The 26,172-nt window shown below is 47.8% G+C and overlaps 1 protein-coding gene across 2 annotated transcripts in view; it reads left to right on the top strand.

Moving 5' to 3' along the window:
- Positions 1-26,172, top strand: part of PEAR1 (platelet endothelial aggregation receptor 1) — a 390,559-nt gene that overhangs the window by 206,761 nt on the left and 157,626 nt on the right. For both annotated transcript variants that reach the window (XM_069604561.1, XM_069604559.1), the window contains exons 5-6: positions 1,369-1,461; positions 7,668-7,914. In XM_069604561.1, coding sequence (XP_069460662.1) covers positions 1,369-1,461; positions 7,668-7,914 — 340 coding nt within the window. The remainder of the gene's footprint in view (positions 1-1,368; positions 1,462-7,667; positions 7,915-26,172) is intronic.

Raw genomic sequence — 26,172 nt, 5'->3', positions numbered from 1 at the left:
GCCACTTCCAAGCGGGAGGTCGCCTCATCAAAGGATCACCTGAGCCTTGATTGGAATGGGGGGCAGGCCCAAGCTGTTTGGCGGGCACGGTAATAGTAGGGGAAGTAGGGGATCGTCAAGCAGAATGCTACAAAGACAGCTCAGCAGGATAGGCAAGTGTTGCTGGGATGTTATGTGTTTATAGCATCTTGTAAAACCTATGGGCAGGAGCCTTAACACTTTTTGGGTGCAAGCGATGAAATGCGTGGGCGCGTGTCATCACTTGCGCCAAAAAAAGGAGCAGTCCTATTCACAAAGGGCATCTGAATGTGTGTATGTTAGATGCGCACATTCAGAGGCCCCTTTCCACCCCTTCACACATTTGGACAAATCAGGGGGCGTTGTCTGTGTATTTAAAAGCACAACCCAATTTAACAAACGATATGCACTTTTAAATGCACTTAAACGAGGCTCCTTCCCCTGCACATGTTGGGAAAGGCAGCGGCAGATGCCCACATACTGGCAGGATCATCTCTGGCCCTGGCATGCATTGTTCTCTGGCTGTTGCAGCCGCAGTTTAACCCCCGGCTGGCACACTGCCATCTCCGTCCCTCAAACAGGGACTGGAATGCCATTTTGTGTGTGTACATTTCACAGAGTTGGGCCGTGAAATGTTCTCCCAGCAGCCACGTGGGTGACGGGTGCCTGTCACACATCAGTGTCAGGAGTGTGCTTATGCAAGTGGCCAGGACATTTTGCACTGCCGACCAGCTCCGACAAAATGCGCCGGTCACAGACCGGTTCAGACTAGGGCGACCTGCGCATTTCTAAAACGAACGCAAAGGAAAAAAGTGCACCCTTTCCACTGTTGTCATTAGCATTCGTTTTTGAGAATCTGGCCATAAGGCTTTTTTCCAATACCGCCTGGTGGGGGCTGAGGCAGGCAGGTGCGCAGCGAGGCCTATGATGATATCAGGAGATTACATATGATGATATGAGGAGATTACATAATAGGCCGATGCACCGGAAAGGCGTGTTGGGCTTTTGAAACGTCACATATCAGGCTTTGAAATTACAATGAGAGGGTGGGGACAAGCTGCCATCATTAAATGAGGGGTGGGGATAAAGTTGCCTGTGTTAAATGCCTTGAAGTTCTGTATTTTGGGCTTAAGACAAACAAAGGTTTCTAGAAAAATGTTACTGTTGTGTTTGTTCTTATAAATAGCTAATAATGATGTTTTGTTTCTCTCACCCCCCCCCCCCCGCTTCCTCACTATCCCCTCCCTCTTTTCCTGACTCCCTTCATCTTTTCCCTCTGCATTTGGCTGCAATGCTGCTCTTCTCTCCAAACGTCTACCCATGTGGCCCAACCTGTCCCCGCTCTCCCAGCCCGCTGTACCCAGGAGTGTGTCCACGGAAGGTGTGTGGCACCCGACCAATGCCAGTGCGAGGCTGGTTGGAGTGGCTCGGATTGCTCCAGCGGTGAGTACTCTAGTCCAGAATATACCTGGTTGCTTCTGCTGTTTCAGAAGGAGGAGAAAACCTCCAGGGGTTACCGGAGTGACTCCGGGGGCAGCCTGAGTGCTGTAGAGAGGACCAGTTGGCGGGGCGCTTTGAAACACAACTTATTTGATGTATCAGCCCCTTACAAATGCACAATAAATAAAATAAAAAAATATTTAAAAGTATCACTGAGGTAGACTTGCCTGTGGAAATGGTTCCATGTGTTTATAACGAATACATCAATAACGAAAACCATTCGAGTGATATAAAAATAACGAAAAAAAGTCTCGTTTTTTTCTCTTTTTTAATTTGGGGGGTCCTCCTCAAGCCCCCCATTTCCCAAGCTGTATTACCCCCTAAACCCCCTCTACCCTTTTTAATCCCTTACCCCATCCCATATATACTTTTAACCAAAAATTCGACATTTTCTCATCATTTATTTTTTGTTATTATAGCTATTCATTATTTATTTTTCGTTATAATCACTGTCTAGCGTGGAAATATGAGAAGATTGGATGGCTGCCTGGTGCCTTGGGAAGGCTTGTCTGTCCAGGGTGTAGTCACATAGTGCCTCATAATGAGCATGGCAGTATTTCCACAGGAAATACTACCAAACATTAATATTAACACCACTCGCTTTGTTGGTAAATTTTCAAAATTGCAAGTGGTGGACGGGCAGTGCTTTCCCCATAACCTCCACTGGGGTCTTGGGGGAATTTTGAACTGCGGTAATTCTGCAGGAGAAAACTCCTCCATTTTTTAGCACTAATGTGCAGGAAAAGACTCCAGCCAAGTGCTTGAGGTTTTTCCCCTGTACCACCTCCATGCGTGCAATATGGCTGTGCGGTAAAAGGGGCGGTAAATCCATTGGCGCCACTTTTCCCTCGAACCTCCATGCTCATGATGCAGTCTTTGGTTACTATGCACCAGCCTGCAAAGATTCAATGATCCCTTACCGGTCTGAACTTTTATAAAGAAGAGGCATTCTGGCATCTCGAAAGCTCTCCACAGACATGCCCACCACTGAACAATCACTGAAAGCATACTTGCCAACCCTACTGATTTAGGCGGTAGGATACCACTTTTGAAGCAGTCCTACTGCCTACCGATTTATTGGCAACAAATACTGATTTTTTAATTTTTTAAAATTTTTTTAAATTTTTGTTGCCACGCCAGCTTGGGGGAGTCTTTCAAGGGCTCCCCTGAGCTGGCGTAGTGGAAGAAGGCGCGGCATGCAGGCTTTTGATGTAAAAGCGCCTATGGCAGCGGGCTAAAAGCACTTCTCTGCTGCGGGTGCCTTTAACAAAAGGTGCCATTAACCTCCAACACGCCAGCTCGGGGGAGTCTTTCAAGGGCTCCCCCGAGCTGGCATAGCAGGAGAAGGCGTGGCATGCATGCTTTTGATGTAAAAGGCACCCACGGCGGTGGGCTAAATGCGCCCCTCCGCCACGGGTGCCCTTGACAAAAGGCGCCATTAGCTCGCTACCACGCCAGCTCGGAGGAGTCTTTCAAGGGCTCCCCCGAGCTGGCATGGTGGCAGAAGGCGTGGCAGGCGCCTCATTGTCATTGAATGCACCCGCAGCGGCGTGCTCATTCAATGACAATGGGCTGCTGACTTGCCCTATTCCTATCATTACCTCCTCGCCTGACTATTTTTTAAACTTTAAGATTCCAACAGATTTTTGGTCACAGAGTGTTGGCATGTATGCTAGGGTCCACTGGCTTGGGTGTTACCCCTTGAGTAGCTAAGGCAGGAGACATCCGATAAGTACGAGTGATAGATGTATTTGAAAGATTCTTAATGTAAATCACAGAAGAGAAAAGCCACTCTATTGGCTCCTTGGTCTACACACAAATAGGATAATCCCTAATGGGTTTGGTCGCTGTGCACTAAAGGGAGATCCACCTAGTCCCCAGCCTAACTGGAAGAAGGATCCATTGCCTGCAGGCGAGGACATCACGGTGGACCAGCAGAGAGAGCCTCTTCCAGTACTCGGAATCTACAAACCTGTGCATTGTGGGTCCCGAAAGATCCAGTGAAGGGCTACACTTACACATTGCTGGGAAACAGGAGAAACGCGCCGCTATGGAGAGAGTGGGGCCAGTGTGCCTAAGAGGAACACAAAGATAGTGTGAAGAGGGCTAGGGGAGGAAAGGCCGCCAGGAGACTGGGCAGGGTAAAGGGTGTGCATGAGACCTACAGAGGGAGAGAGTGAATAGTGTGCGGAGGAAAGACAGTGAGCGGCATAGAGGGGAGGAAAGACTAGTGTGGATTGCTGCAGAAGTGTGCAAAACATTCCTTTGGTTCGTTAACCTTTGGCTCCCTAGATGTTTTGGACTACAATTCCCATCAGCCCTAGCCAGCACTGTCAATATCGAGGGATCATTGGAGTTGTAGTCCATAGCACCCAGAGCCCCAGGTTGTCCACCCCGGAGTGAAGAGAGGTTGGTGTGTTGGAGAGGACAGGGGGCGGGGGTGTCTTCATTTGGTCATTGCTGAATTACAACATCTATTTTCGGCTGTAGAAGCTTTGCAACCCGTGGGAATATTGTCAGGAATGTGCACGTGGTATTATTATTACTATCATGACCTGAGAAAGGCCACAGCTCCCAGGCGGAACGCATGACGTCCCAGCAGAAGCTGTACGCCCTATATGGCCAGCCACTGTCCAATCCGAGGCTGCGCCTTTTGCAGAGGTACCAGCAATGGGAATGCGTTTCCCGCATAGCCAAATCCTCCGCATCTTTGGGTGGAGGGGTGAGACGAAGGCCTTGTGTTCCCACGCACTTTACGCTCCCCGGCAGCAAACAGTTCGAGCCGGGCCACTTATAGTAGCATAATAAACACGCCAGGGCCTTAATAGTGCAGTGTGGCCTTCAAATCTTTGACAGTTTAGCAGGTCTCCGGAGTTCAACTGCTAGGGGGGAGGGAGGAGAGTAAAAAAACAGACTATTTTCAGTGGCTGTAACAAAAGAGGAGGTTTCACGGCCGTCCCGAACCTCTGAAATACTGGTACAGGGGGGAACAACTAGTCACTAGTAGCCAGGTGGGATTGGGCCCTAAAATTGTCCCGCACACCGATGAAAAAGGGGCCCACAGTTGCAAATGGCTGTTCATTCCTTTTGTGACACTGTTTGAATAGTAACGGGGGGGGGGCTTTCTTGATAAAATGTGATACAAATTGTACATGTAAAACAAATATTTATTCAGCAACACTGGTCAAAACTACTAGCCGCAGAGTGAATGAACTCATCAAAGTGGCCCACACCAGTATTTTGTGTTTTTGTTTCGGCCATGGGCCTATTGCCCTGTAGGACAGTCCAAGCCTGCTAGTAGGCTATTAGGAAATAGGGTTAGTCCCTGACAGGTTGGTGCAAGTAACCTATTAGGAAATAGGGTTAGTCCCTGACAGGTTGGTGCATCTCAGAGACTGGCAGAGCTAGGGCACAGTCAGTCATATGGCAGGCAATGGCAGAGGGAATCCAGTGGAATATAAGGAAATAGGCATATTCTTGAAAGGCCTGTACATCTGAGAGACTGACAGGCAGGCGCGCACTGGCCTGGAGGGCAATTGGGCAATGCCCAAACAAAAAACTGAAAATGCTATTGTGGGACAGTTTTTTTGGTCAAAGTGGGCCACTTTTTTGGCTGGTGTGGGCCAGTTTGATAAGTTACTTCACCATGTGGCTAGTAGATTTGACCTGTGTTACTACATAAATATTTTTTTTTTAATGCACAATTTGCATCACATTTTGTCAAAAGCCTCCTTCTTGGGTATTACTCAAACTGTCAGAAAAAGACATACATTGACATTTAAAACTGTGGGCTACTTTTTCATTGGTGCCCGGGGCAATTTTATGCCCCAGTCCGACCCTGCTGACAGGGCTGGGACAGAGTGAGTGACATGTCAGAAAAGATTGCCATGTGACAGTCGGTGCCCAAGCTCATCTGTCCTTTCAGGATATCTCCAGTTTTCCCAGCCATATCCCTCCCAATCTGGCACAATTGGAATTGACTTGATATGATCTTGGCTTGGTCTGTAGCCGATGATTTTGGACGACTTTGACCTCGTGCATTAAAGCATAAGAGAGCCCAGAATAGAATGCATTGAAATAGTCGAGGCCTTTGGTAAGGTGGTTTCTGAGGGAGCCATCTTCTTGGCTGAGTGATAGATCACGCTCAGGACCTTGAGAAGCAACTTGTGGGACTTGTGAGGAGACAGCACATCTGCTAATGAACATGACTCCTAAACTGTGAACATTTAAGACGAGCATGGAAGTGTCTCCAGGCTGTGCTGCCAAGGAATGGGTGGCAAGGGGGGTATCTTGTAACAGCATGAGGGATTTCACATTAACTACCTTTGAGACAGTTCATTTTCCTCCAGATGTTGATGGTGTGAAGGCAGTCTGTTACTAGATGGTATTTGCTGAAGGGTTGATCCTGTTCAAAGTAAATAGGGATGTCAATGGGTAGGATTGGAATTGGAATATTTTACAAAAGAATTGACATTTTAAGCTAAATGTTTTAGCTACGCATGCTAGTGCTTTAACATGTACATTGAAAAGGAAAGGGGATAGGAATGGTTTCTGCAGCCTGTATCTATTGCCTATGATTGGCTACCTCTCTCAAACATATAAAGAGATCGATAATCATAGAAAGTGGACCCGACGTTCAGCTTCGAGTGAATACTATATGAGGTATATGGCCAAAGCCGAATAGCAGGATTTCGGCCGAATAATCACTCAAAGCCGAAATTCAGTACACCTCTAATGTTGTGTGATTTGAAAATTGGAGGTGGTGTTAAACCTTTATTTGCACAATAAACTACCCTTCTGTATGGAAAGACAGAAAGATCTCTGCATCCAGGGCACTATCTTAATTCACAATAGATTTAAGGAGGGCCTCCCTATGCCCTCTTTACGGTATTACCCAAATTGACATTTTACAATTGACCTTTTGTCCTAATTGACCTAATTATAGTGCTTCTAATTGACCTTCTGCACAATTGACCTTTAAATCATTTTAGTTGCCTTATATATGTATTGGGTTGGTTTTGTATTATAAATAATATAAGGGCATTGGGTGGGAGGTTGTGGGGGGGTTTGGGTTAGGTGGGGGGTTGCAGGGGGTTTCCCCCCGCATATATGTCCTAATTGACCTTTTAAACTAGGTCAATTCTCCCGAGGTCAATTCTCCCGAGGTCAGTTGTGAAAAGGTCAATCAGTATACATCCCTCTTTACATCTGCCTCTCACTTAAGGTGCCTTTATTGGAATAGTAGTAACGGGTGCTTGCATGGCATGAGGAGGAACCTGCCTTTCTACTCACTCTTGCACAGTGGTATTCAAACCGTTTCATGCTGAGCCCCCCTTGAGTAGGAATAGTGATATCACTCATCCCCACACCCCCCCCCGGAGTAAAAGTAGTATTGCAGCCCAATCCCCCATATGCCATACCATATCTGCCTATATTTTCTATTGAAAGCAGTCACGTTATCTGCTTTTTAAAGAGCCTTTCTCCCCCCCCTGTAAACCTTTGGGCCCCCCTAGGGGGGGAAGCCCCACAGTTTGAAGGCCACTGCTCTAGCAATATCCTCCACTGCCTCCGTCCTCTTCCCTGATCCTGCCTTCTATACAGGGGAGCGGGGAGGAGCACAGCTGGGCCTGTAATCACACCGATTCACAGGCCGCGTTTCAGGGTGGGGTCCACCCAATATCCGGTTGCTTGCCCAGCAGGCTAGCTTGGGCCAAAGTCGGCCATTTTAAGTAGTGCAACTGGTCATCTGAAACCATGTAACTGGCCTAACATATGTTAAAGTGCATCATTTGCCATACATGTTCCCTAAAATACATCCCAGGTACTATGCCAACAGTTCTTTTCGCCACAGTCCATGCATTGGCTTTCTCAAATGTGTCCCACTTATGTTCTGGTGCTCGGGCCTAATTCAAACCATAAGTGTAAACCCATCTGTTCACGAACGCCTGTGGTTCCTCTACTGCTTCTACTGGCTATTTGGCCACTGGCTAAATTATGTGTACCAAGGTCAATGCATGGGTATTTTGTTTGCCTACATCTCAGCGCTGGCAAAGTGAGGCTGGGAATGAAAACGCTTCCTGTGCGCATGGGAACTAAAGATGGATGGCGCATTTATGGGACAGCTAATAACCATTATTTCCATCTTGTAGCGTGCACGAACCAAACGTGGGGACGCAACTGCAACAGCACCTGCCCGTGTAAGAACGAGGGCACCTGCGACCCCTTGACCGGAGCCTGCATCTGCCCCCCTGGTTACAAGGACCTTCTGTGTGAGAAGCCCTGTGACCCTGAGTCCTATGGACAGGACTGTCAGCTGGACTGCACGTGTGAGAATGGAGCCTCCTGCGACCATGCGACCGGGGCGTGCAGCTGCAGAGCGGGATACACCGGGCCATAGTGAGTATCCTCCGCAGCACCGCAGGTCATGGGCATGGTTCCAATGCCTGTACTCACATTGCAATCCTGGCGCCATATTGCCTTGTCTGGGAAAGAGCTTGGCTCTCGAATCTGAGGATGCAATCCTGGGCATTGTCTTCACTGGGGCTTGAGAGACCTGTAGAATGAGGACTTGTACACTCACACTCCCTATCACCCGAGAGCCCTTCCTGTTCATGGCCCGGACTTTCTCTCTAGTGCTCTGGACTGATCTAAAAGGTCTTCGCGGGCAGTAAGCTTGAATGTAGTTGTATGGGTAGATTCAGGGGAGGAATTTGGCCGGAAGTAGATGGAGCTGTGGTCCGGCAAAAACTGTCTTTCCCGAGCGCTGTTCCGTGTAGACATGAGGCCTGAGACACAGCAGTCAAGAAACTGCCTCTTGTTTCACCATGTCTCAGACACAGCGATGGGGTTGGGAGGAGGAGGGGTCCGGCACTCCTTGCATATCGCCACTCAGGTGCGCGCATAGAAACAGTGACAGGCGCAGCTTTTCTATGTGTGCAGCTGAGTCGTAACTTCACTGATTGCATCTGAAATGTGCCCCCCCCCTCCTCAACCGCTCCTTTTCACTTGCACTCTCTCCTCTTTACCCTGCACTTCCCTTCCCACCCCATCACTTCACATTTCACGCAGACCGGCACTTCCCTTCCCCTCACACTTCTTGTTGCTGCACTTGCGCGATCCGAATGTCACAAGGCGTATTAGGACCGTTATTGCTATCTTTCTCCCTTGTCCCCCACTCCCTTTTTTGTCTTGTCACGCCTTGAAAGACCATTTTTTGTATAGGTGCCTTACAAATATCCACTAACTAAAAAAATAAAAAAATAAAAAAATCTCCAAAGCTTTATATATGTCTCATGCTTTGCACATATTTCAGGCTGACTATTCTGACAGAGGAAATGAGCAGCATACTAAGTTTGTATTGAATGCTCAGAAGAAATAAACGTTTGAATTACTAACACAGACATGTTTAATACATTGATGGTCATTCTTATGTTCCCAAAATCCACTTTGTTTTTATGCAAAGCAGCCACCATCCTATATTCAGGGCGCACACACATTATTCAAAACTTAGCTCCACCCCCATTTCCACCCACACCACTGACAATCCGGCCCAAGTCATTCACACCACTGACAATCCAGCCCCAGTCATTCCCACACCACTGACAATTGCGAAGAAGGAGGGTGGGTGGGGGTTCCCCAGTAAATTGTATCCATTTACAGCACTGTGTAGAGTGGACTGTGATCAGTCAGAACCTGGTGGGTAAGACAACGTTTTCAATTCGATGCACAAGTAGGGGGGCTTATGAAAATACAAGTCTCTTTTGAAAAACTTGTGAGCTTGGGTGTGGTGTCTGCATTCGCTGGCAAACTCAACTGTTTATTTTAAGAACTTGTCAGCTAAGCACATTCCACATAGTGATTATCACTTTGCACAAAACAAAACAATAACTCGTAGCTGCCCTGAAGTTTTGGATTACAACTCCCATGATGCCCTCCATTAACTATACTGGCACGGGCTGACGCAGTTGTAGACCATAACATTCAGCGAGACATAGGTTGCAGGTCCCGGATTAAAGGAATGTCAAACCTCTAGAGCTACTAAGACAGAGACCTGGTTCATGTGCAAGCAAAGAGTTGCAGGTTTACAACATCTTGCAGAAACTCCACTATGATCACATGATTTGACTCATCTACCTACCATTTAGTTCTTGTTAAGAAATCAAAATGGGTTCTTACTTTATCAACTGGGGCGGCTGGTCATAATGGGTGAGGGGATGTCGACCCACCGAGTCTTGGCCCCCTCTGACCCATTATGGAGGAGCCATTCCAATAAAATACTGAGGGAGTGTTCTTAACTGTGAAAGGGAAACTCCTTTCACAGTCACATTTCCATAGCCGTGCAAGCGCAATTAGCCATGCAAGGCTGGGGGCGTTTGCTTACCCAGTCTCGCATGGCTCATTGGAAATGCTGACTGGGGAACTGCAGGTCTGTATGTGCAAGGGGTCACTCCTGGGCCTCCTCGCACATGCAGACAGAGCAGGCTGGATTGGGGCGTCACCGGACCCACGCTCCAGCCCCTTGGATGCATGTGCAGGAACCAGGAAACTTCCTGATTCCTGTTCATACTTGCAGGGGGCTGAAGCACTGTAATCTCTAGACCTGCGGCAGAAGGTACGTTTGTTTATGTTCATTTTTTAAAATTAAAATTATGTGTATAGATGCGTGCATGAGTGTGTTGTTAGGTGAATGTTTGATGATGGATGCTGGTGTGAATGATGAGAGAGTGCTTTCTGTGTGTATGTTGTGTAAATGTGTGTGTTTGTATGCACATTTGTTTAGTATTTAAATATGTGTCTGGATACGTGTATGCTTGTGTTATGAGTGAGTGCATGATGGATGCTTGTGTGAATGAAACAGAGTGGTTGCTGCGTGTATGTTGTGTAATGTGTGTTTGTATGTTCATGTATTTTTTATTAGATATAGACATCTAAAATGTCTAGAAAAAATACCATACCTTCCCCACTGCCCCCAGCACCTTGTATACACACATAATCCCTTTGTGTGTGTGCATGTGTGTGTGTGTGTGTGTGTGTTTGGTGCTGGGAGGCCCAGGGTACAGGCATGGTATTCTGTTACTTGACATTTATGATAGATGTCTTGTAAAAAATACCATACCTGCCCCCTCGGCCCCCAGCGTCTTGCATACACACATAATCACTTTGATTGTGTGCATGTGTAAGGAGCTCGGGTCTCAGGAGAGAGGTGTGTCATTTTATTACTGGGCATCTATGATAGATTCGTCATTATTGTGATTATGTCTGAATGCAAGGCACTGGCACACCATGGAGTAGGGATGGCATTTTTTACTGCACATGGTTGATAAAGCAAGCATGATAAGGGTTATTATGTAGCTAGATTTGCATGTTAATGCAGCCAGTCTAGCCATTTCCTAATGTGGTATGGCATTTTGTATTGGACATCTCTGGTAAATAAAGCATGATAAGTGTTATTATGAAGCAAGACTGGCATTCCAATGCAGCCAGTATAGTAATTTCCTATTGCGGTATGACATTTTGTATTGGACTTCTTTGGTAATGCAAGCATGATAAGTGTTATTACGAAGCAAACTGGCATTTTTTATGCTACCAGTCTAGCCATTTCTTACTGAGGCATGACATTTTGTATTTGGCATCTTTAATAAAGCAAGCAGGACCAGTGGTATTATTCTTTCTGTGCCATTACATTTGGTATTAGGCATCTTTGGTAAAACAAGCATAAGTGTTATTATGTAGCTAGACTGGCATTCCAAGGCAGCCAGTATAGTCATTTCTTATTGTGGTATGACATTTTGTATTGGACATTTTTGGTAAAGCAAGCACGATAAGTGTTATTACGAAGCAAGACTGGCATTTTTTATGCTACCAGTCTAACCATTTCTTACTGAGGCATGACATTTTGTATTGGCCATCTTTGAAAAAGCAAGCAGGATCAGCTGTATTATTCTTACTGTGGCATGACATTTTTTATTAGGCACCTTTGGTAAAACATGCATAAGTGTAATTATGTAGCTAGACTGGCATTTCAATGCAGCCAGTTAAATCATTTCCTATTGCGGTATGACATCTTGTATTGGGCATCTTTGATAAAGCAAGCATGATAAGTGTTATTATGTGGCTCGACTGGCATTTTAGTACAGCCAGTTTGGACATGTTTTCATACTTTGGCATGCATTTGTTGTGGTAAAGCCAACTGGAGTATGTTTTTATGTCGTTATACTGCCATGTATTGGCAGAAAAAACATGGACATGTTTTCTTATAGTATCATTACTGGCATTATGCACAAAGCAAACATGAATATGTTCTTATATGGGAATAATAGGGTATAATGTTGCAGTCAGCATCGAAATGTATGGGCACAGCGAATGCAAAAATGTTTTATATTGGCACATATTATGGGAAAAGGCATCATGAAAATGTGTTAGAGAAATGCTCCTGTGCATGGTTGGTGACTAGCATCTATTAGATTTTTTTCATGAGTTACCCTACAAAACACAATTGCAAATTGTTTGGCTTTTTAACCAATTTTTCTAAAACGTGTGCTCTAAAATGCACCATTTTCACCCATTATTTAAAAAGAATTCTCAAATTGTGTGGGCAGCCCAAATGCTATATCGTAAAATATTGCTTTGGAGTAACCATAGATTAACTAAGGTAGGCCAGAACCGGGCGACACGTTCATGCTCACCCACAATTAGCCTAAACTTCTCTGATGGCATAACAATGGCACATGAGCGCTATTCAAGAAGCATGCTCTATCCCAGCACCAAAAAGAGCATGTTCTATCACACCACCAACAAGAGCAGGCACTATCCCATCACCATCAAGAGCATGCTCTATCCCACCACCAATAGCATGCTCTATCCCAGCACCAACAAGAACATGCTCTAACCCAGCACCAACAAAAGCATGCTCTATCCCACCTCCAATAGTATGCTCTATCCGACCACCAACAAGGGTATGCTCTATACCAGCACCAGCAAGAGCATGATCTATCCCAGCACCAATAAGAGCATGCTCTAACCGAGCACCACGAAGAGCATGCCCTATTTTAGCAACACCAAGAGCATGCTCTATCCCACCACCAACAAGAGTATGCTCTATCCCAGCACCAACAAAAGCATTCTCTATCCCACCACCAAGAGAATGATTTAACCCAGCACCATCAAGAGCATGTTCTATCACACCACCAACAAGAGCATGCCCTCTCCCAGCACCAACATGATCATGCTCTATGCCAGCACCAACAAGTTCATCCTCTATCCCACCACCAATAGCATGCTCTAACCCAGCACCAACAAGAACATGCTCTAACCCAGCACCAACAAGAACATGCTCTAACCCAGCACCAACAAAAGCATGCTCTATCCCACCTCCAATGGTATGCTCTATCCCACCACCAACAAGGGTATGCTCTATACCAGCAAGAGCATGATCTATCCCAGCACCAATAAGAGCATGCTCTAACCGAGCACCACCAAGAGCATGCCCTATTTTAGCAACACCAAGAGCATGCTCTATCCCACCACCAACAAGAGTATGCTCTATCCCAGCACCAACAAAAGCATTCTCTATCCCACCACCAACAAGAGCATGCCCTCTCCCAGCACTAACATGATCATGCTCTATGCCAGCACCAACAAGATCATGCTCTATTCCACCACCAATAGCATGCTCTAACCCAGCACCAACAAGAACATGCTCTAACCCAGCACCAACAAAAGCATGCTCTATCCCACCTCCAATAGTATGCTCTATCCCACCACCAACAAGGGTATGCTCTATACCAGCACCAGCAAGAGCATGATCTATCCCAGCACCAATAAGAACATGCTCTAACCGAGCACCACGAAGAGCATGCTTTATCTCAGCACCACCAAGAGCATGCTCTATCCCACCACCAACAATAGCATGCTCTAACCCAGCACCAACAAGAACATGCTCTAACCCAGCACCAACAAGAACATGCTCTAACCCAGCACCAACAAAAGCATGCTCTATCCCACCTCCAATAGTATGTTCTATCCCACCACCAACAAGGGTATGCTCTATACCAGCAAGAGCATGATCTATCCCAGCACCAATAAGAGCATGCTCTAACCGAGCACCACCAAGAGCATGCCCTATTTTAGCACCACCAAGAGCATGCTCTATCCCACCACCAACAAGAGTATGATCTATCCCAGCACCATCAAGAGCATGCTCTATCCCACCACCAACATGATCATGCTCTATGCCAGCACCAACAAGATCATGCTTTATTCCACCACCAATAGCATGGTCTATCCCAGCACCAACAAGATCATGCTCTATCCTACCTCCAATAGCATGCTCTATCCCACCACCAACAAGAGCATGCCCTATCCCACCACCAACAAGAGCATGATCTATCCCAGCACCAATAAGAACATGCTCTAACCGAGCACCACGAAGAGCATGCCCTATCTCAGCACCACCAAGAGCATGCTCTATCCCACCACCAACAAGAGTATGCTCTATCCCACCACCAACAAGAGCATGCTCTATCCCACCACCAACAAGAGCATGTTCTATCATACGACCGACAAGAGCATGCCCTCTCCCAGCACCAACATGATCATGCTCTATGCCAGCACCAACAAGATCATGCTCTATCCCAGCACCAGCAAGAGCATGCCCTATCCCACCACCAACAAGAGCATGCTCTATCCCTGCACCAATAAGAGCATGCTCTATCCAAGCACCACGAAGAGCATGCCCGATCTCAGCACCACCAAGAGCATGTTCGATCCTACCACCAACAAGAGCATGCTCTATTCCAGCACCAACAAGAGCATGCTCTATCCCAACACCAACAAGAGCATGTTCTATCATACCACCGACAAGAGCATGCCCTCTCCCAGCACCAACATGATCATGCTCTATGCCAGCACCAACATGATCATGCTCTATCCCACCACCAATAACATGCTCTATCCCAGCACCAACAAGAACATGATCTATCCCAGCACCAGCAAGAGCATGCCCTATCCCACCACCAACAAGAGCATGCTCTATCCCTGCACCAATAAGAGCATGCTCTATCCAAGCACCACGAAGAGCATGCCCGATCCCAGAACCACCAAGAGCATGCTCTATCCCACCACCAACAAGAGCATGCTCTATCCCACCACCAACAAGAGTATGCTCTATCCCAGCACCATCAAGAGCATGCTCTATCCCACCACCAACATGATCATGCTCTATGCCAGCACCAACAAGATCATGCTTTATTCCACCACCAATAGCATGGTCTATCCCAGCACCAACAAGATCATGCTCTATCCTACCTCCAATAGCATGCTCTATCCCACCACCAACAAGAGCATGCCCTATCCCACCACCAACAAGAGCATGATCTATCCCAGCACCAACAAGAGTATGCTCTATCCCAGCACCATCAAGAGCATGCTCTATCCCACCACCAACATGATCATGCTCTATGCCAGCACCAACAAGATCATGCTTTATTCCACCACCAATAGCATGGTCTATCCCAGCACCAACAATAGCATGCTCTAACCCAGCACCAACAAGAACATGCTCTAACCCAGCACCAACAAGAACATGCTCTAACCCAGCACCAACAAAAGCATGCTCTATCCCACCTCCAATAGTATGCTCTATCCCACCACCAACAAGGGTATGCTCTATACCAGCAAGAGCATGATCTATCCCAGCACCAATAAGAGCATGCTCTAACCGAGCACCAACAAGAGTATGCTCTATCCCAGCACTATCAAGAGCATGCTCTATCCCACCACCAACATGATCATGCTCTATGCCAGCACCAACAAGATCATGCTTTATTCCACCACCAATAGCATGCTCTATCCCAGCACCAACAAGATCATGCTCTATCCCACCTCCAATAGTATGCTCTATCCCAGCACCAACAAGATCATGCTCTATCCTACCTCCAATAGTATGCTCTATCCCACCACCAACAAGGGTATGCTCTATACCAGCACCAGCAAGAGCATGATCTATCCCAGCACCAATAAGAGCATGCTCTAACCGAGCACTACGAAGAGCATGCCCTATCTCAGCACCAACAAGATCATGCTCTATCCCACCTCCAATAGTATGCTCTATCCCAGCACCAACAAGATCATGCTCTATCCTACCTCCAATAGTATGCTCTATCCCACCACCAACAAGGGTATGCTCTATACCAGCACCAGCAAGAGCATGATCTATCCCAGCACCAATAAGAGCATGCTCTAACCGAGCACTACGAAGAGCATGCCCTATCTCAGCACCACCAAGAGCATGCTCTATCCCACCACCAACAAGAGTATGCTCTATCCCACCACCAACAAGAGCATGCTCTATCCCACCACCAACAAGAGCATGTTCTATCATACGACCGACAAGAGCATGCCCTCTCCCAGCACCAACATGATCATGCTCTATGCCAGCACCAACAAGATCATGCTCTATCCCAGCACCAGCAAGAGCATGCCCTATCCCACCACCAACAAGAGCATGCTCTATCCCTGCACCAATAAGAGCATGCTCTATCCAAGCACCACGAAGAGCATGCCCGATCTCAGCACCACCAAGAGCATGCTCGATCCTACCACCAACAAGAGCATGCTCTATCCCAGCACCAACAAGAGCATGCTCTATCCCAACACCAACAAGAGCATGTTCTATCATACCACCGACAAGAGCATGCCCTCTCCCAGCACCAACATGATCATGCTCTATGCCAGCACCAACATGATCATGCTCTATCCCACCACCAATAGCATGCTCTATCCCAGCACCAACAAGAACATGATCTATCCCAGCACCAGCAAGAGCATGCCCTATCCCACCACCAACAAGAGCATGCTCTATCCCTGCACCAATAAGAGCATGCTCTATCCAAGCACCACGAAGAGCATGCCCGATCCCAGCACCACCAAGAGCATGCTCTATCCCACCACCAACAAGAGCATGCTCTATCCCACCACCAACAAGAGTATGCTCTATCCCAGCACTATCAAGAGCATGCTCTATCCCACCACCAACATGATCATGCTCTATGCCAGCACCAACAAGATCATGCTTTATTCCACCACCAATAGCATGCTCTATCCCAGCACCAACAAGATCATGCTCTATCCCACCTCCAATAGTATGCTCTATCCCAGCACCAACAAGATCATGCTCTATCCTACCTCCAATAGTATGCTCTATCCCACCACCAACAAGGGTATGCTCTATACCAGCACCAGCAAGAGCATGATCTATCCCAGCACCAATAAGAGCATGCTCTAACCGAGCACTACGAAGAGCATGCCCTATCTCAGCACCACCAAGAGCATGCTCTATCCCACCACCAACAAGAGTATGCTCTATCCCACCACCAACAAGAGCATGCTCTATCCCACCACCAACAAGAGCATGTTCTATCATACGACCGACAAGAGCATGCCCTCTCCCAGCACCAACATGATCATGCTCTATGCCAGCACCAACAAGATCATGCTCTATCCCAGCACCAGCAAGAGCATGCCCTATCCCACCACCAACAAGAGCATGCTCTATCCCTGCACCAATAAGAGCATGCTCTATCCAAGCACCATGAAGAGCATGCCCGATCTCAGCACAACCAAGAGCATGCTCGATCCTACCACCAACAAGAGCATGCTCTATCCCAGCACCAGCAAGAGCATGCTCTATCCCAACACCAACAAGAGCATGTTCTATCATACCACCGACAAGAGCATGCCCTCTCCCAGCACCAACATGATCATGCTCTATGCCAGCACCAACATGATCATGCTCTATCCCACCACCAATAGCATGCTCTATCCCAGCACCAACAAGAACATGATCTATCCCAACACCAGCAAGAGCATGCCCTATCCCACCACCAACAAGAGCATGCTCTATCCCTGCACCAATAAGAGCATGCTCTATCCAAGCACCACGAAGAGCATGCCCGATCCCAGCACCACCAAGAGCATGCTCTATCCCACCACCAACAAGAGCATGCTCTATCCCACCACCAACAAGAGCATGTTCTATCATACGACCGACAAGAGCATGCCCTCTCCCAGCACCAACATGATCATGCTCTATGCCAGCACCAACAAGATCATGCTCTATCCCAGCACCAGCAAGAGCATGCCCTATCCCACCACCAACAAGAGCATGCTCTATCCCTGCACCAATAAGAGCATGCTCTATCCAAGCACCATGAAGAGCATGCCCGATCTCAGCACCACCAAGAGCATGCTCGATCCTACCACCAACAAGAGCATGCTCTATCCCAGCACCAGCAAGAGCATGCTCTATCCCAACACCAACAAGAGCATGTTCTATCATACCACCGACAAGAGCATGCCCTCTCCCAGCACCAACATGATCATGCTCTATGCCAGCACCAACATGATCATGCTCTATCCCACCACCAATAGCATGCTCTATCCCAGCACCAACAAGAACATGATCTATCCCAGCACCAGCAAGAGCATGCCCTATCCCACCACCAACAAGAGCATGCTCTATCCCTGCACCAATAAGAGCATGCTCTATCCAAGCACCACGAAGAGCATGCCCGATCCCAGCACCACCAAGAGCATGCTCTATCCCACCACCAACAAGAGCATGCTCTATCCCACCACCAACAAGAGTATGCTCTATCCCAGCACCAAAAAGAGCATGCTCTATCCCACCTCCAATAGTATGCTCTATCCCACCACCAACAAGGGTATGCTCTATACCAGCACCAGCAAGAGCATGATCTATCCCAGCACCAATAAGATCATGCCCTATTTTAGCAACACCAAGAGCATGCTCTATCCCAGCACCAACAAAAGCATTCTCTATCCCACCACCAAGAGAATGATTTAACCCAGCACCATCAAGAGCATGTTCTATCACACCACCAACAAGAGCATGCCCTCTCCCAGCACTAACATGATCATGCTCTATGCCAGCACCAACAAGATCATGCTCTATCCCACCACCAATAGCATGCTCTAACCCAGCACCAACAAGAACATGCTCTAACCCAGCACCAACAAAAGCATGCTCTATCCCACCTCCAATAGTATGCTCTATCCCACCACCAACAAGGGTATGCTCTATACCAGCACCAGCAAGAGCATGATCTATCCCAGCACCAATAAGAGCATGCTCTAACCGAGCACCACGAAGAGCATGCTTTATCTCAGCACCACCAAGAGCATGCTCTATCCCACCACCAACAATAGCATGCTCTAACCCAGCACCAACAAGAACCTGCTCTAACCCAGCACCAACAAGAACATGCTCTAACCCAACACCAACAAAAGCATGCTCTATCCCACCTCCAATAGTATGCTCTATCCCACCACCAACAAGGGTATGCTCTATACCAGCAAGAGCATGATCTATCCCAGCACCAATAAGAGCATGCTCTAACCGAGCACCACCAAGAGCATGCCCTATCTTAGCACCACCAAGAGCATGCTCTATCCCACCAGCAACAAGAGTATGCTCTATCCCAGCACCACCAAGAGCATGCTCTATCCCACCACCAACAAGAGCATGCTCTATCCCACCACCAACAAGAGTATGCTCTATCCCAGCACCAAAAAGAGCATGCTCTAACCCAGCACCAACAAGACCATGCTCCATCTCAGCACGAACAAAAGCATTCTCTATCCCACCACCAATAGCATGCTCTAACCCAGCACCAACAAGAACATGCTCTAACCCAGCACCAACAAGAACATGCTCTAACCCAGCACCAACAAAAGCATGCTCTATCCCACCTCCAATAGTATGCTCTATCCCACCACCAACAAGGGTATGCTCTATACCAGCAAGAGCATGATCTATCCCAGCACCAATAAGAGCATGCTCTAACCGAGCACCACCAAGAGCATGCTTTATCTCAGCACCACCAAGAGCATGCTCTATCCCACCACCAACAATAGCATGCTCTAACCCAGCACCAACAAGAACATGCTCTAACCCAGCACCAACAAAAGCATGCTCTATCCCACCTCCAATAGTATGCTCTATCCCACCACCAACAAGGGTATGCTCTATACCAGCACCAGCAAGAGCATGATCTATCCCAGCACCAATAAGAGCATGCTCTAACCGAGCACCACGAAGAGCATGCTTTATCTCAGCACCACCAAGAGCATGCTCTATCCCACCACCAACAATAGCATGCTCTAACCCAGCACCAACAATAACGTGCTCTAACCCAGCACCAACAAAAGCATGCTCTATCCCACCTCCAATAGTATGCTCTATCCCACCACCAACAAGGGTATGCTCTATACCAGCACCAGCAAGAGCATGATCTATCCCAGCACCAATAAGAGCATGCTCTAACCGAGCACCACGAAGAGCATGCCCTATTTTAGCAACACCAAGAGCATGCTCTATCCCACCAATAACAGGAGTATGCTCTATCCCAGCACCAACAAAAGCATTCTCTATCCCACCACCAAGAGAATGATTTAACCCAGCACCATCAAGAGCATGTTCTATCACACCACCAACAAGAGCACGCCCTCTCCCAGCACTAACATGATCATGCTCTATGCCAGCACCAACATGATCATGCTCTATCCCACCACCAATAGCATGCTCTAACCCAGCACCAACAAGAACATGCTCTAACCCAGCACCAACAAAAGCATGCTCTATCCCACCTCCAATAGTATGCTCTATCCCACCACCAACAAGGGTATGCTCTATACCAGCAAGAGCATGATCTATCCCAGCACCAATAAGAGCATGCTCTAACCGAGCACCACCAAGAGCATGCCCTATTTTAGCACCACCAAGAGCATGCTCTATCCCCCCACCAACAAGAGTATGCTCTATCCCAGCACCATCAAGAGCATGCTCTATCCCACCACCAACATGATCATGCTCTATGCCAGCACCAACAAGATCATGCTTTATTCCACCACCAATAGCATGCTCTATCCCAGCACCAACAAGATCATGCTCTATCCCACCTCCAATAGTATGCTCTATCCCAGCACCAACAAGATCATGCTCTATCCTACCTCCAATAGTATGCTCTATCCCACCACCAACAAGGGTATGCTCTATACCAGCACCAGCAAGAGCATGATCTATCCCAGCACCAATAAGAGCATGCTCTAACCGAGCACTACGAAGAGCATGCCCTATCTCAGCACCACCAAGAGCATGCTCTATCCCACCACCAACAAGAGTATGCTCTATCCCACCACCAACAAGAGCATGCTCTATCCCACCACCAACAAGAGCATGTTCTATCATACCACCGACAAGAGCATGCCCTCTCCCAGCACCAACATGATCATGCTCTATGCCAGCACCAACAAGATCATGCTCTATCCCAGCACCAGCAAGAGCATGCCCTATCCCACCACCAACAAGAGCATGCTCTATTCCTGCACCAATAAGAGCATGCTCTATCCAAGCACCACAAAGAGCATGCCCGATCTCAGCACCACCAAGAGCATGCTCGATCCCACCACCAATAGCATGCTCTAACCCAGCACCAACAAGAACATGCTCTAAACCAGCACCAACAAAAGCATGCTCTATCCCACCTCCAATAGTATGCTCTATCCCACCACCAACAAGGGTATGCTCTATACCAGCACCAGCAAGAGCATGATCTATCCCAGCACCAATAAGAGCATGCTCTAACCGAGCACCACGAAGAGCATGCTTTATCTCAGCACCACCAAGAGCATGCTCTATCCCACCACCAACAATAGCATGCTCTAACCCAGCACCAACAAGAACATGCTCTAACCCAGCACCAACAAGAACATGCTCTAACCCAGCACCAACAAAAGCATGCTCTATCCCACCTCCAATAGTATGCTCTATCCCACCACCAACAAGGGTATGCTCTATACCAGCAAGAGCATGATCTATCCCAGCACCAATAAGAGCATGCTCTAACCGAGCACCACCAAGAGCATGCTCTATCCCACCACCAACAAGAGTATGCTCTATCCCAGCACCACCAAGAGCATGCTCTATCCCACCACCAACAAGAGCATGCTCTATTCCACCACCAACAAGATTATGCTCTATCCCAGCACCAAAAAGAGCATGCTCTAACCCAGCACCAACAAGACCATGCTCCATCTCAGCACGAACAAGAGTATGCTCTATCCCAGCACCAACAAGATCATGCTCTATCCCACCTCCAATAGTATGCTCTATCCCACCACCAACAAGGGTATGCTCTATACCAGCACCAGCAAGAGCATGATCTATCCCAGCACCAATAAGAGCATGCTATAACCGAGCACCACGAAGAGCATGCCCTATTTTAGCAACACCAAGAGCATGCTCTATCCCACCACCAACAAGAGTATACTCTATCCCAGCACCAACAAAAGCATTCTCTATCCCACCACCAAGAGAATGATTTAACCCAGCACCATCAAGAGCATGTTCTATCACACCACCAACAAGAGCATGCCCTCTCCCAGCACTAACATGATCATGCTCTATGCCAGCACCAACAAGATCATGCTCTATCCCACCACCAATAGCATGCTCTAACCCAGCACCAACAAGAACATGCTCTAACCCAGCACCAACAAAAGCATGCTCTATCCCACCTCCAATAGTATGCTCTATCCCACCACCAACAAGGGTATGCTCTATACCAGCACCAGCAAGAGCATGATCTATCCCAGCACCAATAAGAGCATGCTCTAACCGAGCACCACGAAGAGCATGCTTTATCTCAGCACCACCAAGAGCATGCTCTATCCCACCACCAACAATAGCATGCTCTAACCCAGCACCAACAAGAACATGCTCTAACCCAGCACCAACAAAAGCATGCTCTATCCCACCTCCAATAGTATGCTCTATCCCACCACCAACAAGGGTATGCTCTATACCAGCACCAGCAAGAGCATGATCTATCCCAGCACCAATAAGAGCATGCTCTAACCGAGCACCACGAAGAGCATGCCCTATTTTAGCAACACCAAGAGCATGCTCTATCCCACCACCAACAAGAGTATGCTCTATCCCAGCACCAACAAAAGCATTCTCTATCCCACCACCAAGAGAATGATTTAACCCAGCACCATCAAGAGCATGTTCTATCACACCACCAACAAGAGCACGCCCTCTCCCAGCACTAACATGAACATGCTCTATGCCAGCACCAACATGATCATGCTCTATCCCACCACCAATAGCATGCTCTAACCCAGCACCAACAAGAACATGCTCTAACCCAGCACCATCAAGAACATGCTCTAACCCAGCACCAACAAAAGCATGCTCTATCCCACCTCCAATAGTATGCTCTATCCCACCACCAACAAGGGTATGCTCTATACCAGCAAGAGCATGATCTATCCCAGCACCAATAAGAGCATGCTCTAACCGAGCACCACCAAGAGCATGCCCTATCTTAGCACCACCAAGAGCATGCTCTTTCCCACCACCAACAAGAGTATGCTCTATCCCAGCACCATCAAGAGCATGCTCTATCCCACCACCAACATGATCATGCTCTATGCCAGCACCAACAAGATCCTGCTTTATTCCACCACCAATAGCATGCTCTATCCCAGCACCAACAAGATCATGCTCTATCCCACCTCCAATAGTATGCTCTATCCCACCACCAACAAGGGTATGCTCTATACCAGCACCAGCAAGAGCATGATCTATCCCAGCACCAATAAGAGCATGCTCTAACCGAGCACCACGAAGAGCATGCTTTATCTCAGCACCACCAAGAGCATGCTCTATCCCACCACCAACAATAGCATGCTCTAACCCAGCACCAACAATAACGTGCTCTAACCCAGCACCAACAAAAGCATGCTCTATCCCACCTCCAATAGTATGCTCTATCCCACCACCAACAAGGGTATGCTCTATACCAGCACCAGCAAGAGCATGATCTATCCCAGCACCAATAAGAGCATGCTCTAACCGAGCACCACGAAGAGCATGCCCTATTTTAGCAACACCAAGAGCATGCTCTATCCCACCAATAACAGGAGTATGCTCTATCCCAGCACCAACAAAAGCATTCTCTATCCCACCACCAAGAGAATGATTTAACCCAGCACCTTCAAGAGCATGTTCTATCACACCACCAACAAGAGCATGCCCTCTCCCAGCACTAACATGATCATGCTCTATGCCAGCACCAACATGATCATGCTCTATCCCACCACCAATAGCATGCTCTAACCCAGCACCAACAAGAACATGCTCTAACCCAGCACCAACAAGAACATGCTCTAACCCAGCACCAACAAAAGCATGCTCTATCCCACCTCCAATAGTATGCTCTATCCCACCATCAACAAGGGTATGCTCTATACCAGCAAGAGCATGATCTATCCCAGCACCAATAAGAGCATGCTCTAACCGAGCACCACCAAGAGCATGCCCTATTTTAGCACCACCAAGAGCATGCTCTATCCCACCACCAACAAGAGTATGCTCTATCCCAGCACCATCAAGAGCATGCTCTATCCCACCACCAACATGATCATGCTCTATGCCAGCACCAACAAGATCATGCTTTATTCCACCACCAATAGCATGCTCTATCCCAGCACCAACAAGATCATGCTCTATCCCACCTCCAATAGTATGCTCTATCCCAGCACCAACAAGATCATGCTCTATCCTACCTCCAATAGTATGCTCTATCCCACCACCAACAAGGGTATGCTCTATACCAGCACCAGCAAGAGCATGATCTATCCCAGCACCAATAAGAGCATGCTCTAACCGAGCACTACGAAGAGCATGCCCTATCTCAGCACCACCAAGAGCATGCTCTATCCCACCACCAACAAGAGTATGCTCTATCCCACCACCAACAAGAGCATGCTCTATCCCACCACCAACAAGAGCATGTTCTATCATACCACCGACAAGAGCATGCCCTCTCCCAGCACCAACATGATCATGCTCTATGCCAGCACCAACAAGATCATGCTCTATCCCAGCACCAGCAAGAGCATGCCCTATCCCACCACCAACAAGAGCATGCTCTATTCCTGCACCAATAAGAGCATGCTCTATCCAAGCACCACAAAGAGCATGCCCGATCTCAGCACCACCAAGAGCATGCTCGATCCCACCACCAATAGCATGCTCTAACCCAGCACCAACAAGAACATGCTCTAAACCAGCACCAACAAAAGCATGCTCTATCCCACCTCCAATAGTATGCTCTATCCCACCACCAACAAGGGTATGCTCTATACCAGCACCAGCAAGAGCATGATCTATCCCAGCACCAATAAGAGCATGCTCTAACCGAGCACCACGAAGAGCATGCTTTATCTCAGCACCACCAAGAGCATGCTCTATCCCACCACCAACAATAGCATGCTCTAACCCAGCACCAACAAGAACATGCTCTAACCCAGCACCAACAAGAACATGCTCTAACCCAGCACCAACAAAAGCATGCTCTATCCCACCTCCAATAGTATGCTCTATCCCACCACCAACAAGGGTATGCTCTATACCAGCAAGAGCATGATCTATCCCAGCACCAATAAGAGCATGCTCTAACCGAGCACCACCAAGAGCATGCTCTATCCCACCACCAACAAGAGTATGCTCTATCCCAGCACCACCAAGAGCATGCTCTATCCCACCACCAACAAGAGCATGCTCTATTCCACCACCAACAAGATTATGCTCTATCCCAGCACCAAAAAGAGCATGCTCTAACCCAGCACCAACAAGACCATGCTCCATCTCAGCACGAACAAGAGTATGCTCTATCCCAGCACCAACAAGATCATGCTCTATCCCACCTCCAATAGTATGCTCTATCCCACCACCAACAAGGGTATGCTCTATACCAGCACCAGCAAGAGCATGATCTATCCCAGCACCAATAAGAGCATGCTATAACCGAGCACCACGAAGAGCATGCCCTATTTTAGCAACACCAAGAGCATGCTCTATCCCACCACCAACAAGAGTATACTCTATCCCAGCACCAACAAAAGCATTCTCTATCCCACCACCAAGAGAATGATTTAACCCAGCACCATCAAGAGCATGTTCTATCACACCACCAACAAGAGCATGCCCTCTCCCAGCACTAACATGATCATGCTCTATGCCAGCACCAACAAGATCATGCTCTATCCCACCACCAATAGCATGCTCTAACCCAGCACCAACAAGAACATGCTCTAACCCAGCACCAACAAAAGCATGCTCTATCCCACCTCCAATAGTATGCTCTATCCCACCACCAACAAGGGTATGCTCTATACCAGCACCAGCAAGAGCATGATCTATCCCAGCACCAATAAGAGCATGCTCTAACCGAGCACCACGAAGAGCATGCTTTATCTCAGCACCACCAAGAGCATGCTCTATCCCACCACCAACAATAGCATGCTCTAACCCAGCACCAACAAGAACATGCTCTAACCCAGCACCAACAAAAGCATGCTCTATCCCACCTCCAATAGTATGCTCTATCCCACCACCAACAAGGGTATGCTCTATACCAGCACCAGCAAGAGCATGATCTATCCCAGCACCAATAAGGGCATGCTCTAACCGAGCACCACGAAGAGCATGCCCTATTTTAGCAACACCAAGAGCATGCTCTATCCCACCACCAACAAGAGTATGCTCTATCCCAGCACCAACAAAAG

Source organism: Ambystoma mexicanum, chromosome 1p (genome assembly GCF_040938575.1).
Source record: "Ambystoma mexicanum isolate Mex_15411 chromosome 1p, UKY_AmexF1_1, whole genome shotgun sequence".
NCBI lineage: Eukaryota > Metazoa > Chordata > Amphibia > Caudata > Ambystomatidae > Ambystoma > Ambystoma mexicanum.
Note: the sequence above shows the minus strand (reverse complement) of the source record. Positions and strands in the feature narration are given on the sequence as shown.